General features: G+C 35.1%; 3 protein-coding genes across 3 annotated transcripts; 1 reads left to right on the forward strand and 2 right to left on the reverse strand.

Moving 5' to 3' along the window:
- Positions 1-2,676: 2,676 nt before the first annotated feature.
- LOC110731130 lies at positions 2,677-3,555 on the reverse strand. Its single transcript, XM_021910964.1, has one exon. The coding sequence runs from the start codon at positions 3,553-3,555 to the stop codon at positions 2,677-2,679; it is 879 nt and encodes a 292-aa protein (XP_021766656.1).
- Positions 3,556-5,953: 2,398 nt separating this feature from the next.
- Positions 5,954-10,679, forward strand: LOC110731236 (heterogeneous nuclear ribonucleoprotein 1-like). Its single transcript, XM_021911079.1, has 4 exons — positions 5,954-6,284; positions 6,722-6,945; positions 7,539-8,734; positions 10,180-10,679. Exons 2-3 carry the CDS (start codon positions 6,730-6,732, stop codon positions 8,703-8,705), a joined length of 1,383 nt encoding a protein of 460 aa, XP_021766771.1. The 5' UTR covers positions 5,954-6,284; positions 6,722-6,729; the 3' UTR covers positions 8,706-8,734; positions 10,180-10,679.
- Positions 10,680-14,005: 3,326 nt separating this feature from the next.
- Positions 14,006-17,000, reverse strand: LOC110731237 (putative yippee-like protein Os10g0369500). Its single transcript, XM_021911080.1, has 3 exons — positions 16,768-17,000; positions 15,234-15,342; positions 14,006-14,333 (listed from the first exon to the last, which is right to left on the reverse strand). Exons 1-3 carry the CDS (start codon positions 16,908-16,910, stop codon positions 14,250-14,252), a joined length of 336 nt encoding a protein of 111 aa, XP_021766772.1. The 5' UTR covers positions 16,911-17,000; the 3' UTR covers positions 14,006-14,249.
- Positions 17,001-17,892: the final 892 nt, after the last annotated feature.

Here is a 17,892-nt window from a genome sequence, read left to right on the forward strand (position 1 = left end):
ATGTGTGACAGAAATTCCGAGAAAGGAATTGAGAAGTCCGAGGTCTTTCATGGCGAACTCGGCTTGTAATTTGTCCATGATGGATTGTCGAAGAACTTTGGTGGAGGCCGTGAGAATTATGTCGTCGACATATAGTAAAATATAGGCAACCTCTTTGCCATGGCAGTAGATAAAAAGGGAATGATCACACTTGCTATGAATAAATCCGATCGTGGAGACAAATTTGGCAAACCGATGATACCAAGCCCGGGGAGCTTGTTTGAGACCGTAGAGAGCCTTTTGAAGTCGACACACATGATAAGGCTTTGTTTTATCACGAAGCCCGGGAGGTTGGTGCATATAGACGGTTTCATCAAGATCCCCATTTAAAAAAGCATTCTTGACATCCATTTGGTGAATGGACCAAGACTTGGAGAGAGCAATGCTTAGAACGGTGCAGATGGTTGCGGGTTTGACCACCGGGCTAAATGTTTCATCACAATCGATGCCAACCTGTTGATTCCTGTCATTGACAACAAGACGGGCTTTGTGCCTCTCAAACACACCGTTAGCATTTTTCTTGTGGCGATAAAGCCACATATAAGGAATGATATTGACATTAGCGGGTCGTGGCACCAACTCCCACGTCTTATTTTTAATTAGAGCATTAAATTCGTCAAACATGGCATTTTTCCAATTCGGGTCTTTGAGGGCAGCAATGGGATTTCGAGGTAAAGGGGAAGGGGAAACCGAGGTGTGAAGATTAAATAATCTTTTCGGTTTAAAGATGCCATGTGAGCTACGGGTTGCCATTTGAGGGGAAAGAGTAGTAGCATTGGACTGATTTGTGGAGTTAGAAGTAGGATTGGGCTGAGCATGTGGTGGCGAGGATGGGCCACGAGAAGGAGAGTGCTGCTGGAAAGTGCTGGGCCCAGAAGATGGACCAGCAGAATGAGGAGGGGAGGAGTGGGCCATGGGTGAAGGTTGATGAGTTGGGGTTTGCTGCTGGGCCGAGGGCTGAGGAGTGGTGGGAATTGTGTGGGCCGTGGGCTGCTGAGGGGTGGGGGGAAGTGTTTGGGCCGTGGGCTGCTGAGTGTGAGTAGTGTTTAGGTGAGAGAGCAAAGCTGGAGATAGGCCATGGTCCAAGAATTCATACGTGAATGCAGTGGGGGTGTGAACCTTGGCAAAAGGAAATTGTGTCTCATCAAAAATAACATGCCTAGATATGAAAATCTTGTTAGTTGACATGTCATAGCACTTATATCCGCGGTGATTAGGAGGGTAACCTAGGAAGACACACGGGGTGGACCGGGCTTGGAGTTTATTGATGGAGGTGGATGAGAAGAGAGGGTAGCATAAGCAACCAAACACACAGAGATGAGAGTAAGAAGGATTTTTTTGGTATAGAATTTGAGTGGGAGAGTTGAGATTGATTATTTTGGATGGAAGAATGTTATGTAAGTAGGTTGCCATTTGTAAGGCATGATGCCAAAATGAGGGTGGCATGGATGAGTGAGCTAGAAGGGTGCGAATCATATTATTTATAGTGCGAATTTTTCTTTCCGCTTTGCCATTTTGAGAGGAGGTGTGGAGGCAAGAAAAGCGAAAAAGCATGCCATTTTGCTCACAAAATTGTTTAAAGGGGCCATTATCATATTCTTTCCCATTGTCACATTGAAAGCATTTTATTTCCCTTTCAAATTGAGTTTTGGCATAGCTACGAAATTGTAAGAAATAAGAGTGAACTTGAGATTTTTTGCATATGGGAAAAGTCCACAAGAAATTACTAAAATCATCCAAAAATAATACATAGTAAAGGTGACCCGCGGAGCTTAATTTTGGGGAGGTCCATACATCACTATGCACTATGTCAAATGGCAAGCAAGTATGAGAATTAGAGTCATAAAATGGCATTTTAACATGTTTACCAAGAGGACAAGAAGGACAAATAGAAGAGCTAACAAGTCTATTACAATTGACAAAATTATTTCTGCTAAGAGAAGCTAAGATAGTAGTGTCGGGGTGTCCAAGTCGGTCATGCCAAAGAGAAGGAGAGAGGGCAGCGAAAGTGGAGTGAGGAGAGACAAGTTTGGTGGCGGTGGAGATGGGGTAGAGATCACCGACACTATCACATCGCATAAGATGACTCCCCGTCGATAGGTCCTTCATAGAGAAACCAAACGGGTCAAATTCAATAGACACCCAATTATCACAAGTAAACTTTCTAACCGAAATCAGATTTTTAATAAGTTTGGGAGCATGTAGGACATCTTTTAGGGAAAAGGGAGGATGTGGGAAGGGAAGAGAGGTGCTACCAATACCGCGAATCGGAATGCCATGTCCATTTCCAACAATAATATTTCTTTCATTGCTCAAATTAAAGTAAGACGAGAGAGTACTTGACTGAGATGTCATATGGGAGGTGGCGTCGGTGTCCATGTACCACCCGTCGTCCGGTGGATTGAGAGATAGAGTGTGCATTGCCGCATCGATTTCGGTTGGAGCATAGGCAGTTGATGGACCTTGAGCAGAGTAAGCTTGATGTGTTTGAGGACGTGGGCCGAGTAAGCCTTGTTGGCGTGAAGGAGGAGGCCGGGCCCAAGAAGAGGTGGGATATGGGCAAGGGGGCATGGCCCATTGAGGTGGCCATTGAGCCCAAGGAGGGAAACTGGCCTGCTGCTGCCATGGACTCCACGACTACCACGGCTGGTTGCCACGGTTGGAGTGTTGAGGCTGTTGGTGGTTGCGACCTCCGTTGTTCCGGCCCCTGCCACGGCCGCCGCTGCCACCGCGATTCCGGCCACCGTGATTGCCGCGGTTATTTCCCCTGTTTTTGCGGTAATTTTGGCGAGCATGAGTGTCATTCGAGGAGTGATTATCGTCAGATTGGTTCCCGGAATTGTTTCCGGCAGCAAATAGAGCAGAACCGGCAGTGATGGCTTCGCTGGTGGCTTGAGACGCAAGGCGAGACTCTTCGAGGCTTAGCATTGACCTTGCCTTATAGAAGGAGGGTAGAGGATCGGATTGTTGAATGATGGCAGCCACACCATCATATGACTTGGGTAGGCCGCGAATGAGGGTAAGAACAAGGCGTTGATTGTTGACCGGAGCGTCGACATTGGCTATTTGATCGGAGATCATTTTTACCTCTTGGCAGTAGGCATTAATATCCGGAAAATTTTTCATCTCAATGTTTGAAAATAATTCCTCCAATTGTACTGCTCTGGAGCTTTTGTTGTCTTGGAATATGTCTTGCAAACGTTCCCACGCTTGTTGGGCCGTAGAGTTAGGTTCGAGAATGGTGTTCATGAGATCATTAGAGATCGTGCTGTAGATCCATTGGAGGACAATGGCATCCAATCGAATCCAGAGAGCGGTGTCGGCTGTTTCATCTTTATCCTTGGGAGGGATGATGTGGTCGATAACATCATGAGCACGATCATGAATTTTAAATAATTCTGCCCAAGAGGAGTATTGAACATTTTTGAATTCAAGGGTAATGGGAATTACGCTGCGAATATTATTCACAGTCATGGCAGGGTGAATTGAGGGAGATTTTGGAGGATTGTCACCCATGGTGGACGAAAAGAAGGAGAAGAAAGAGGCAGAGAGATTAAGAAGAGATAGATATGGAAGAAAACCTAACCTAGCCTGATACCATGTAGGAATGAATCCCTGTCCTCTTCCTATTATTACTGTGGTATTTATATACCAATATTACAGAGTATCAAGGAAGCTATACAAAGAACCTAGGGAATAATACAAAGTCTAGGGACTAATACAATCATTGGGAATTATACAATCATTGGGACTGATACAAGCCTAGTAAATGCATCATCATATTACAACGGCTAATAGTCACTACTATTATTGATGTGAAGGAATTAAGTCGCAAGATCGAATAATGATGTAAATAGTATTTGAATACAAAATTTGATTATAGGTTTAAGGTATCAACCCTAATTAAGGACTTTATTTAACAGAATTATTTGGCATCGGTCCAATGGATAGTTGACTTAAGTTATGGGAATCCTTTGATTTGGTGGGAGTAAAAGCTATGACAAAAACTTGTTAAAAAGTAAGAAGAGAACCTTGTTTTTTAGCTACTATCTCTACTAGTAGAGGATGGAATAATGAAGAGATTTTATTGGAATAGTATTTTCAAGGTCATGTAGATAGTGGGCCTAATTTTGATTAAAGGGAAAATAAAATTAGTTCGAGTGTGTCCGACTTATCTAGGTATGACTTAATCCATGGAGTACTAGAATGGAAGGTGATGCCTCAACTACTAGACTATGATCTATTCCTCATTAATTCAAATGTTCACATCTTGATATTAGTATGTCACGTATTTACATCAAGGGTTTATTAGTCCCCTTTTAACACCCCCAAACAATAATAAATATATACACGTTTTATTTTTATAATTTTAGTCATATATATATATATATATATATATATATATATATATATATATATATATATATATATATATGTCATGTGCATGCGTTTTATCAATTTTGTAGAGTAGTCTATTTACAATTAAGGTAAAATCACATGAGTAATGTATTGGTTCACCATACATCATGTTTACATCTAAAAACCAGCGTTAAGGATTTAAGATACGTATATTTTCATCATAAATAATGTGTATTTTATCATTAGTAAAGTAGTGTTTAGATTGGACAATGGGCGCAATACGTACCTTGGTTTGTTGTATGGACAACAATTACATCCTTATGAGTGAAATGATTATTAAATCATTCTTAATGTAATTTTCCTTCTTGTATTGTACTATTGTCATTTAATACTTTTTCCGTTTCCCTAATATGGCAACAAGGGGAAAAGATACATAATTTGAGATGATGATAGAGAAAAATAAAGATAGGGACTTATGTGATGAGGAGAGAATCTGAGAGAAAACATGTGCATCTATGATAATATTGCAATATTGGTAAATTTTTTATAAATGATAATTGTTGCATTAGTAGGGTAACGAAGGACGTATGGAGTACTCCGTATGAGTTTAGGCTCATCCCAAATATATAGATGAGGTAACGTACAATGCTTGACAAAAGAAACACGAGCACGAGTAAGCGTGGATTGTTTACAATTGTGCTATGCCTATAGCATGCCGAGAGAGCTTGGTTATGTATCTACATTACTTGCATTATAGTCTATTTTATTTAAAGTTTTCTTATAATAGAGAAATACAAAATACAAAATTTACATAATAAAATTTCCTAATATATATGCTCAGGTAATTATGAAATGATTCCTTCCCTATCATTTATGCAAACAATTAGGGCTAATATGAACCCTATAAGACCCATCTTTTATCTTTTAGTGTATATATCCTATTTTACTAGTTTTTTTTTTTTTTTTTTTCCTTCTCATTAGTTAGCAAACAACTTGTTTCTAACATGTTTACGCTGACAATTGTTAGCCGTGTCAAATAAAATCTTCTCGTTTATATCATAAAATATTTTTCTACGAAATGAATACATTGAAAATATTATATACTATATTTGGAGTTGTTACGAATAATCAAGATTGCATATACTCCATTTCATTTTCACATTTATCATATCATTTATGCAAAATTTGATTTTTTTTATAGGTGGGAGCAATGGATTATTGACAATCACAAATTATAACAACTTGTATAATCATGTTAATAAGAGAGACTTATTCACTGTTTTATATATTATAAGAAATAATACTCCGTAATTCAAAGTTTAGTTCATTTCACTATTATACCTCCCCACTTCACTCATTTTTTAACCTTGATTCTCAAGGTAATTATTGAGTTTTATTTTCTATATAAGTTTTAATTTTGTATTTATCAATCAAAATTCTAAAATTTTGAAAAAAAGAAAAGAAAAAAAGAATAAAAAATTAAAAAAAGAGAAGGTAAAGAAGAGGCCATACACTCAACTTTTGAAATCCAACTTAAAAACTGGCAAGTCACCATCTCTCTCTCTCTCCTCCCCATTTCTGCCCATTTATTATTTTTATCTCCTTTTTTTTAAGCTCTCTTTACATATAATACCCTCTTTCCTCTCTTTCTCAATCCTCTGTTTTTTCTTCCATTAGATTTTTCTCTTCAATCAGAATTTTGTAAGAACGCCTATAAATTCAAAAAAAAAGGAAAAAAAGAAAAAAAAAAAAGAGGGGGTTGAGGAGAGAAGAAGAAGAAGAAGGGAGGAGGACCTAATCTCTCTCTTGTTCTTGTTTTAAACCTCCTCTTAGATCCATTAATTTATATTTATTGGGTTTTTACCCCCTACAAATTTAAAAATCTGGTACTGATTTCTGCAATTTTTCATTTCTAATTTAAAGTTTTTAACTTTGATTACGTGGGTTTTGATTGAAATTTTCTGGGTTTTTATTGAAATCCCAGATTATGGATTTGATTGATCATTGATCTAACACTTACCCATGAAGGATCTGTTGATTTTATATTGATTTAAGAAATACCCATTTGGTTCTAACCATAATTCTGAACTTTTTAATAATAATATGATTGTTTGATATAATATATGATATGGATTTAGCATATTGTTGCTGTTTTAGTTGTGTTGGATCCGTTAGTTTTATATGCTATTTACCCCGTGGTGATTATATTATAGTTTTATTATATGGTTCGGACATGTTTTTGGGTGGAATTATGTAGAAGCTTTATGAATTTTCAAGTGTATGGATATTTGATGTTGTTTTGGATGTTCAACATCATTGATAGATTGGAAGATGGAGCCAGGGAAGCTTTTCATTGGTGGGATTTCTTGGGATACAAATGAAGATCGTCTGAGGGAGTATTTTCAAACATTTGGTGAGGTGGTTGAGGCTGTGATCATGAAGGATCGAGCAACGGGCCGTGCTCGTGGGTTCGGCTTTGTTATCTATGCTGACCCGGCTGTTGCTGAGAGAGTTGTGAGGCAGAAGCATATGATAGATGGCAGAACTGTAAGATGATTGCCTATTTCATATTGTGATTCTCTTATTAATTTTGGTGTGTGTTTTATGTATTAATAATTGTTGCCTTTTTGATATAGGAAGTGCTAATTGTGATTGTTAGCATTTATGGTGGAGGTATAATTTGATTGTTTGTACCTAAATGTCACATACATAGTTTAGAGGTGCTCAATTCATTAGAATTGAGCTAGATTGTATGTTCATTTTAGTCATTTTTGTTATCATGGATCTATATATCGATATTAAGAGAGAAAAATGAAAGAATTCTATAAAGGTAACAGAGAATAATAAGTTCTGATGATGTAACTCGATTAAATTTAATCATATGAAGCAGTTTAACATGACATCGCGATTACTGATGGTGTATAATGTGCTTAAATTAATCTACTCTTGAAGCTCCTGATTAACAACTTGCCATTATTTTAATAACTTTCTTATTGGTATCTGCCTTTTAAAATGCCAATCAGTTTTTGAACTCAAGTACACGTTTGAGGTGTTGATTGATGTTCCACAATGCTGTGATAAATTACATTCAGAAGCTTGAGATGTTAACTAACACAGTTCAATTAATTGTATGTGATCAGGTTGAGGCAAAGAAGGCTGTTCCTAGAGATGATCAGCATGTTCTGACCAGAAACCACAACAGCCCTAGTGCATCGCCAGTGCCTACTCGCACAAAGAAGATATTTGTGGGGGGCTTACCATCTACTGTGACTGAAGGGGACTTCAAAAGGTACTTTGATCAGTTTGGGATTATCACTGATGTTGTGGTTATGTATGATCACAACACACAAAGGCCAAGAGGCTTTGGATTCATAACCTTTGACTCAGAAGATGCAGTTGAGAGAGCACTGATGAAAACCTTTCATGAACTCAATGGTAAAATGGTTGAGGTCAAACGAGCTGTTCCCAAAGAGCTATCACCTGGGCCAACTAGGAGTCCTTTAGGTGGTGGTAGTGGTGGACTTACTAGAGTTAATAGCTTCCTCAATGGCTATACACAGGGCTACAATCCGAGCCCAATTGGAGGACATGGATTGAAACTTGATGAACGCCAAAGTCCCATGCCTTTTGCTCGAGGTGGATTCCCTTCATTTAGCCCTTCTAGTTTTGGTAGTGCCTTGAATTATGAGCCAAGAATGAGTCCAGGCTTTGGGGAAACTGCAAATCTCTTTCCAAAGTTGAACTTTGAGCAAGGTTTAAGTGCATTGCATAATGGCAACATCAATAGACACGACAGCTTTGCCGAGTTTGATGGGGTGAACAGGGGTAGTGCTTCCACCATTGGCTCATCTTCCTGGAGCTTGTGGGGAAATGGAAATGGAAATGGGAGCATTATTGACACTTCTATCACTGGAAACAATGCTTCTATGAACTTTAGGGATATTGAGGCAGATGCTCTTAAGAATAGTGAGCTCATTTGGAATACTTCTGCCATTCCTGTTCAAGGCGGAGGGCGTGCTTCTGTCTCAAATGGTCTCAGCCTTAGCTTTGGTCGGGAAGATAACAATCTTGGATCAGCAATGGGATTGTATGGTAGAGACATCAGAACCAGGACCCAACCTGTATCATCTTTTCCTACATTAGATGGTGGATTTGATGCTAAGTTTGATGATTTCCTTGGTGGTGGGAATGAGCAATCTTTGCTTTTACCATCCTTGGGACTAAAGGGATCTGGTTCATTTGAATTTGGACTTGGAAATTCAGTTTCAGATGTTCCACTCAATAATCCTGCTGGTTTGTGTTGGTAGTTATAGCATTTGTCAATAGCAACATAGAGGTAAGAGCTTATTCTCTTTATGACTTGCTAACACACACAATTTAACCATTTGGTCATGTCTTTCCCCTTCTTTTATTGATTTGCTTCTCAATTTGGTATTAACATACTTTTCCTTGGGAAAAAAAAAAAAAAAAAAAACTTCTAAGAGCTCCAAATATTCACCGATTTAGCAATAATTTGTGAATCATTGCAAAAAGAAAGGAAGTGAAATCATTAAAACCAATTAGCTTCATCATTAGTGGCAACTGGCAAGTGTACAAGATGTGGTTAAATAATAAGCTATGTGTATAGTCCCTGCTGAATAAGTTTATTTATTTCAACAGATGTCATTACTATTGATAATTTTCTCTGAAAAAGCTATTTTCCATCTAAATAACCTGAAACATTCTTTTGATGAAAATTACCAAGTGAAAAATACATTTAATATCAACAACTTACTCTTGTTAGATGCATAATTTAGTGGCTTTGATTTTAGTCAGGACTAGGGGGCTTGTCTTCGGTTTGATGTTATTTGAGTTTATGGCAGACTAATACCAAGACTTAACTAAGCAGATTTCCGGTTTGTTGAAGTAGCTGTTAGTCTAAAATGTAAATCTTCAAAATTTAAGATATGATATTCATTTGTTTTTTTGATGCCTAGTTTGGTTATTGGTATCTGTTGATCTGAATGTCTGGTTGCTTATCTTTGAAGAGTTTAATGCTGGTGGTCATCTGTCCATATCAGTTCCATAGGCTGCCCTTGCCTTAACTACCTGCTGTTTTTGGTTAATGAGTAAGACTCAAAGGCCTATATGTCAGATGTATTTTGAACTAAATTGTCTGGTACAATCTTGTAGACTAAGAAAACTTATATACAAAGTTAACTGTACTGAACCTGTTGCTTTAATGTTCCATTTAATCCATCGTTAAAGAATCCTTTTTGTTTCTACTCTGTAATGATCCGTAGTTTACTTATATGGGTAATTGACATGGTGCTGACTGCCGACATGCCTTAGATTTTGTCACTTGTACACTTGTAAAGGAATCTTCTTCATTGACATAATCTAAATTACCTAAGGAACTTATAGGACTTAGCAAAGAAAGATGGGTCTCCTCAATTTGAATGGTTAGTTCATTTTAAATCCCATCCCCCTTTTCCACATACATCGCCAAGTAATTTACACATAATGCCACCGTTGTATGACACATTGACACTGTACTTAAATATCACTGATCTATTGGAGTCTCATTAAAGTAGAGTTTTTTTGACATAAAATGCGTGAGTCATGTTGATCCTTTTCAATGCAAAGAAAGATTACTCCTATTTTCCGCATTAGACAGAAGCTGGTGACAGAAAGAATATAAGATTTGTTGAATTGTATCTACTCTCCTAAAATATATAAACCGTCGTGCTCAAAAATTCATTCTAATTCTCTTTGTACTGACTTATGCTTTTTGTTGTGTAGTTTCAGGGATTGCTGCCTAGGAGAAAATTATTCAATTGGATGTCGAAGTTTCTGTAGGTGAACAAAGATCTGCAAGAACCGTTTTCTGTAATTCAGTAAGTAGAAATTTGGGGGTCGTAGCATTGATCAGAGTTGCTGCTTGGATTTACAATACATTAGTAACAAAGATTGGCACACACTACTTGGTCATTTTATCTAGGTTTTTTTCCTGTTTTTTTTTTCTTCGTTCATTGGAATTTGTAAATTTGAATCGCGGGTTACACATAGTATCACATCCATCACTTGCAACATGCGGCGGGTACATAAAGAACTAAGAAGTGGGTGTTTCTGATCTTCTCCTCTCATATAGTTTTTCCAGCCAAGTTGTTTATATTCTTATGAGGTATTCAATTGCTGTAGTGAATATCTAGTTGAGTTTGTAATGTTTAAACTCTTCAGAATGCTTGTGAGCTGCTTATACCGTTCAAAAGAATTTTTGTGACTTCATTTAGATAGTCTAATACTTTTGTTATGCAGAGTGCTATTAGATGGGCTGAATGTTTTAAGATTCTAGCTTTGAATGCTCTGAAGTCATCAATTCTGTCGATTTAATCATCTTTTTTCTTCTTCTCCTTGTCACTTCCACCACTCAGTATTAGTTGTTATATTGTCCGGTCTCTTTTTTTTTTTTTTTCGGTATACTGATTGTTTTGCCAAAATATAAATTTAAAGGTCTTTTTATAATATTTCTGTGGTTGTGTCATATACAAAATTACAAAGTATATTCTCTATGTCTCCTCCGACCATCATTTTATTCAAGAGGTGACGTATTTGGAAAACTACTTTTTGACTATAGCCTAATAGCCGAGCTTATTGTAAAAAAACAAGTTCATAGGATCATGTTTCATATCAAGTATGAAACTATGAAGTATCTTATATGGTTATAACTTTAACATGTTTTTAACTTGATCCCAACTTAAAATATTATTCATTGAATTTGTTTTTCTATATAATTACTTTTTCTTCGATTATTTTTCATAGTCTTCATCACTAATTTTAGTAGTATTTTTTTTGTAAAAAAAAAAAAAAAAATCTTACAAGAATTTCAAAGATTTCAAGTTACAAGAAGATATTTTTTGTTTCTCTATATACAAAGTATATCACATAATTTTGCCTAGTGTATTTTTTTTTATTACTTTAGTAATATGTGTATAGATCAATGTATAGATATTAATAAGCACTCATAAAAAGCTAATCACAAGACATTAGTGTTGTAATGGGAAAAGTTTACAAATTTCTTCTTCACCATTAAAAGTATATATAAACAATATAAATTCATGTTAGACAATTAATTTTGGACGGAAGAAATATTAGCTTTTCTCTAACCAAGATGATTTTATCATCAAATTTATATGGGAAATGTTACAATTTCACTTGTAACTTTCTCTGAATTGGGGAAAGAAGGCTGAATTATTGTTGTCCTTTCACACATATCATGGGACAAAACACATGCACTCACTCATTCACATGGAGATAAGCAATGAATTAGTCACTAACATGCTTACATTTTTGGATCAAACCAACTAATTATACCCTTTTCATCAACACAAGATTCTAAGTTGCATTATTTTTGGGAATTATTCTGTGCATACCATTTACTTTGTATCATTTAATTTCAAGGAATATATTTAAATTAATTTTTCCTCTTACCCTTTCCTTTCCTTTTTTTTTTTTTTTTTTTTTTTTTTTTTTTTTTTTTTGTAAATTTCAATTCTTGGATAAATTTAGAGGAAGTTAGATTAGAAATTATATGATGAACCTAATGTTTGAAAACATTTTTTCTTAATTACTTTATATATACATACATACATGAAAAATATTGGTATGTGCAAAATGATGTAACATGACATCTTTATTTAAACAAATTGCACATGAATTAATAAATACGGTTGCCATTATACTGTTGGGGATAAGAATATAACCATATTTGTTAATAAAGTTAGCTTAATTTGAGAGGTTATTTGGCCAAATAGTACGGTATAGTAAACCAACTTCTCATTTTAGTAAAAAAAATATTTTGCCAAACAATACGTAACATGTTCTAATTATTTCTTTTATTTCACACCTAACAAAATAGACCCTAAAGTACGTATGCTAGTATAACAACTAATATTTAATATATTATAGACTTAAGCAATTAACACATGCATTCCTTAGAATCCTTATTAGTTAGTAGTTACTAAAGTACATCTTTACTAATATGAATAGTGATTAGTGCAATGACCTAAATTGGAGTATAGGTATCTTTAGCCTAAGCTATCCACATTATCACAAGCTACACCACTACTACTATTATTGATGGAAGTCAAACCCTAACCTCTGTAACAAACTTGCTAAGATTTACCAATAAAGGTAATTGTTAGCTAGTTAATACTTTATTGCATTCTAGATGACAATTCAGTTTACATATATTCTCCTTTCTTTTTTACTTGACATACATCGACTTTCACACTATTCACATTCCTTCTTTAACCATCTTTCGTGAAATATATGTAAGGAAAAACATATTTATGTGATATCTAGTTATAATTTTTACTTATCGAGATTTGAAGTTATTGAAGGTTAAAATTATACATTACCAAGCGTGATTAATAAATGCATGCAAAATTCCGTTTATTTATTTATTTAATTGTGAAAATAATATCACTATAGCTAAAGGACTTCATTTGCATTTTCATGGATCTCAATAACTAGATTAGAAAGAACATTGAAGGAAGTGTGGCATGGGACAAAGAGACGTTTCGCATAATATAAGCCAATACAATAAGATTATTATTAAATAAATATATAAAATATAACTAATAATAAAAAAAGAGGGGAAGAGTAGTTGTGTGAATAAGAAGCCGTTATATTTAAAAAATGGGTCATACATTATCTTAGTTTCATGGCTACAAAAAAAACACGATCCTTTTTTCACATATCCTTATCATGCAATCCGGGTCAATTTTCTCGGGGCCCCACATAACACAAGACACATAGTAGGCTACTACTTTGAGGTGGACTGTGACATGGCCCATTTTACCCTCATATCTGTGGACTGTGGGCCCACAAATCTCTTTAGTGCTGGACCACCTGGCCTATATATCACTGTAATTTTTGCAATATGTCTACTTGTTTGTTTGACATTTGCTCTGTTGGTATTTGTCCATATTCTTTCAACATGAAACAATAAAAATTTATAAAAAAAATTACTGGTCCACATCACTTATTAAAGGCACAAACTTTTAGATGATGCATATTGCATACTCTTGTAAGTTGTAAATATCAGCACCTCATCCCATTTGATAAGAAAATGTAAGACCACTTGGGTCAAATAGCCAAATAGGGCATGTAAAGTGGCCAAGATGGAGTAACATCACCGGCAAGAGTCTTCAACTATTCGCCTTATTGATAGTGTGATTTAAACTAGTTATACAAGTATGATAAGTTTACTAAGACAAAATTAGTATTTGAGCAAAGTATACTATGTACGGAGTAAGCTTTATACATTAATACATCCTTTCCATGATGTAAATGAAATTAATAGTTTTCAAGGAAAGGTAAAAATAAATCTAATCCATCCCAGGACCCAAGATCTCCAGTCTATAATAAGTCAAAGAGCTAGCCAACTGCTCTAGCCTTCAATCTTATATACGAAGTAGTATCAAACTATTGTATCCTCCATAATATATTCTTGGATTAAATTCAAGTATAACCGAAAAGGATAGGCAATATCCCCAATTCCCTTGCATGTGAAGAATAATACTAACACTTTGGGGAGTATAATTGAAAGAGTAGAGACAAATATGGGACTTTTGACAACTATCAAATCTTTTTTAAACTGTACATCCTGCTATTTGGTGATGAAAACAAAACATTATAAATTTTCAAGCTCCTAATAACTTGGCTCACACACGTGAACCAAGCTAAAATACTTGGTATAACGCAGTATATAAATTATAAATGATGCATGTATCAAGCTTGATACTCTAAAGTGTGAAGAATCACAAGATTAGTTTATACTAAAGCACTGCATGAAGTGCTTGAAAGCATTACCAGCCATCCTTCAGCATTCTATATTTCTCGAGAATGTACATCCCTTCCTTATATTTTTCGCTCTCTTCATATGCCTTCTCCTGCATTCAAATCAATGATACATTAATATACATATGATAAACAAACTCGATGACATAACAACTGATGACCTCATAGCAGAACTGGTAGAAATTATTATGGGGGCCAAACATACAGGTTGTATCTCTGAATGTGTTGAATAGAAAGACCGAAAATACAAATAAATCCTTGATGTTCAATCTATAATACAATTGTTTAGAACTTGGTCATCAGCTTAGTCAATGTAAGTAACTACAGAAAAGTCGTCCTCCAGGATGATCAAATCTAATCATTTAGTCATGACAAACCTGCCATTCTAGCTTGTGTATGCACAATTAAAACAAGAAGGGTAAGAATCCTGACACCAAAACGAATTCAATCTTATCTTCATCTCAAAGGAAATTATGAAACCAGTTTGTAGGAGCGTGATGTTTAGCAAATGCACCAAACAAGAAGTTGGTATTGACAAATAGCATGGAAAGTGGGAGCAAGACCTCTCATGTATGTATGACATTATAGTTTGCTAAGAAAAGATCCTCAATCTATTTAACAAAAATGTCACTTTTAGAACAGAGGAGTTAAGAATCTCAATCTATTACATCTACATTTATATATAATACATTGGATCAAACAGAAAGTAAAATGGACAAAGAATTTAATCCATCTAACTGCTGTGATCTTTCATATTTATAAGACCTTTTATATAATATTGTATGATAGGCTATGATATAATATTGTATGATATAATAAAGATGAAGTTTAAGTAGGCTATCATATTTAAGGTAGAATACAGCTAGAGATACAAGTTAAAGCTTCTGCAAATATGAGCACAACACATGCAGTGACTGGCCAAAACATTCAAAAATGTTTGCTTGAATAGCTTAAGGAATGAAAGAGCAGAAATCGATCATACTGATACTTACATACTTCCAACCAAGTATTTGCAAGCAAGAGCTACAATATATATCACTGACAGCGTGCAATCCACTGGTAAGATGCCGTTCCTCAGTAGGCCCAAGACAGATATTAACTCTGAAATGTTTCAGTAGATAAGTTCAATAAGTTTGACACAAAAAAACATTAACGGTCTTAAATAGTATTGCCTATAGAAGGCAAGAAGCCAAGAACCCAATTTGCAACTCTGAGCATAAGCAGAATGAAAATCTAGTCTTCTGACTCTTCTCGAATGACCTTTAAACCTTAATGCAGACACTTACAGTAGGACATCAGTACATATTGCTAGGACACATGACAGTAAAATCTGATACAGTAATTTTGTCAGAGCTTCCTCGTGTTGGTTCTGATGCACAAATCAACACAATTTGAGTTTGTAAAGCTTATCAAGACTTTAGAGCATCTACATTGATAAGGTGAATGACAACATTTCAAGGAGGGTTGCAAGGGCGTCTCCTTAACCCGCTCTTAAATTGTTTCAACTAGCTGTGAGAGCATAAGCATCCTAATATATATGCCCTAAGTTTTTTGTACTTAGGTAGCAGTGTTCCAATGTCAAATTCAACTACATTATGAAGAGTTTCATTTTTTTGGGTCCAAAATAAATATCATGATTCCATACTCATATTTGATAGAACTTAACACAAGTACTTAAGTGATAAGCACAAATTACACCTAATAATCGTCCTTACATATAATCAATATAATTAATCCACTTAGCCCGTAATTTCTTAATTCATCTTGAATACCCTCTCACTAAAGGAAGTGAAAGGATATCTCAAACTTGTTAAAGCCACGAGTTTCCAACTAGCAACCTACTTTGCAAGTTTGCATGTCTTAAGGACTAAGATAAATTGTATGAATTGGTGTATATTGTATAAGGACCCACAAAGGGTAGTTATGTAGACATAGACAGGGTTCCATCCCACCTTCCAAAACTTAGACGAACTAAGATAATTAACATCCACACCGAATGACTGAAGTATGCATAATTAACAATGTAGCAGGGTATTTTAAGAAGTCTAATTTGATGTATTCAAGTATCATATTATTAACAATTTGATACCAAGTAACATAACACTCATCAAATTAGGTTCACCTTCACTTAATCCCCAATAAGCTTCTCAAAACAAACTAATTAGAGCACTAAACACACTTCCATTCAACAACCTAACATTTTATAGGGTGAGCTATTTATAATAATACAGCAATACCTTAATATATGCAAGAATATCATCAAAAAAAAAAAAAAAAAAAAAATTTGGGGGATAGGATGATCATCATCAACATTATAATTCTAATTAATTCAATTCCATCAACATTACAATTCAAATTTACTGAACATAAATTTATACATACAAATCCATTCCCGTGATCGTTATTTATTATTACCTACCAAACGGGCCGTAAAAGCAATACATAAGAGTTCCAAGAAAATCGGAAGCAGAACAAACACTAACAAAATAAAGGAAAATGAAGAGAAAGAGAGAGAAGCATACATACACACTTCTGAAGAGATAAGCTTTGCCAAAACGCCCCTGAAAATTCTTCGAAACGATGTCGTCTGGAGACGCAGAGTCAACTTTACAGCAGCTGCATTTGAATATCCTTGGACCTGGAAGTGATTCTATAAACAATCTTCCCATTTTAATAACTAATTAAAAAATAATTCAAAAACCCTTTTTCAAATTGAAAATTAAAAAACATGTAAAAATTTCAGAGAGATTAAATTAAGATTATAAACCAGAAAGATTAAAACTTGGAAGACGATGAAGGTTGAAGAAGAAGATGATGAAAAGCCCTAACTTTTTCTATTTTTAGAAAAAAAGAAAAAATGAAGAAAATAGGTGGCTTTGAACTTTGAAAAAAGAAGATAAAATTGTTTGGGCTGGGTTTAATTTTTGACTTTAAGTCAGCCCATTATTTATCAGCCTCAAATAAACAAAAAGCTTTAGACTAATCTAGTGGAAATTATAGACAAGGTTGTCATTTTCTTTAGCTAATGAATAATCTAATCCACCTATTCATATAGTAGTACAAACTACAAATTATGGACTATGGAGTATGAGTTCAATCCAATGCATCAAATACAATAATAGAATAATTACAATAGTCATTAGTCAATTGGCATATAAGAAGTAATATGTTAATTATTCATTATTTAGCCCGCTGGATTAACATGTTCAAAGCTTTGAAAGATTTGTGGACATCTTCTATTTCATTAGCCATATACGCCACTAGACCTGACAAAACGTGACTCATCAATTCGGCTGCAATCTAACAAAACTTGATTCTAAACCTGATTTGACAGTTTTATGTGCCATAGAGGCTCCATTAAAAGCGGATTGATTTTGATTTAAGGGAAGTTTGAAAATTAGTGAACCATGCAAAGAACATAGTAGGATGAAAGGATTTATTTATAAGCATTTGATAATGGACATGTGGCCTAAATGGATAGAAAGTTTATGAAATATATTCCATTATGTATAGCAATTGATAAATCAACCCAACAACACAGCCCATTGGGTGACATGCTTGTCCTATTGCACATCTTGTAGAAAATGTTTATTTTAAAGTTATGAAATAATTGTACAACAACGTCAAGATGGCCGAGTTGGTCTAAGGCGC

The sequence above is a fragment of the Chenopodium quinoa genome, unplaced genomic scaffold (assembly GCF_001683475.1).
Source record: "Chenopodium quinoa cultivar QQ74 unplaced genomic scaffold, ASM168347v1, whole genome shotgun sequence".
NCBI classification, from domain to species: domain Eukaryota; kingdom Viridiplantae; phylum Streptophyta; class Magnoliopsida; order Caryophyllales; family Amaranthaceae; genus Chenopodium; species Chenopodium quinoa.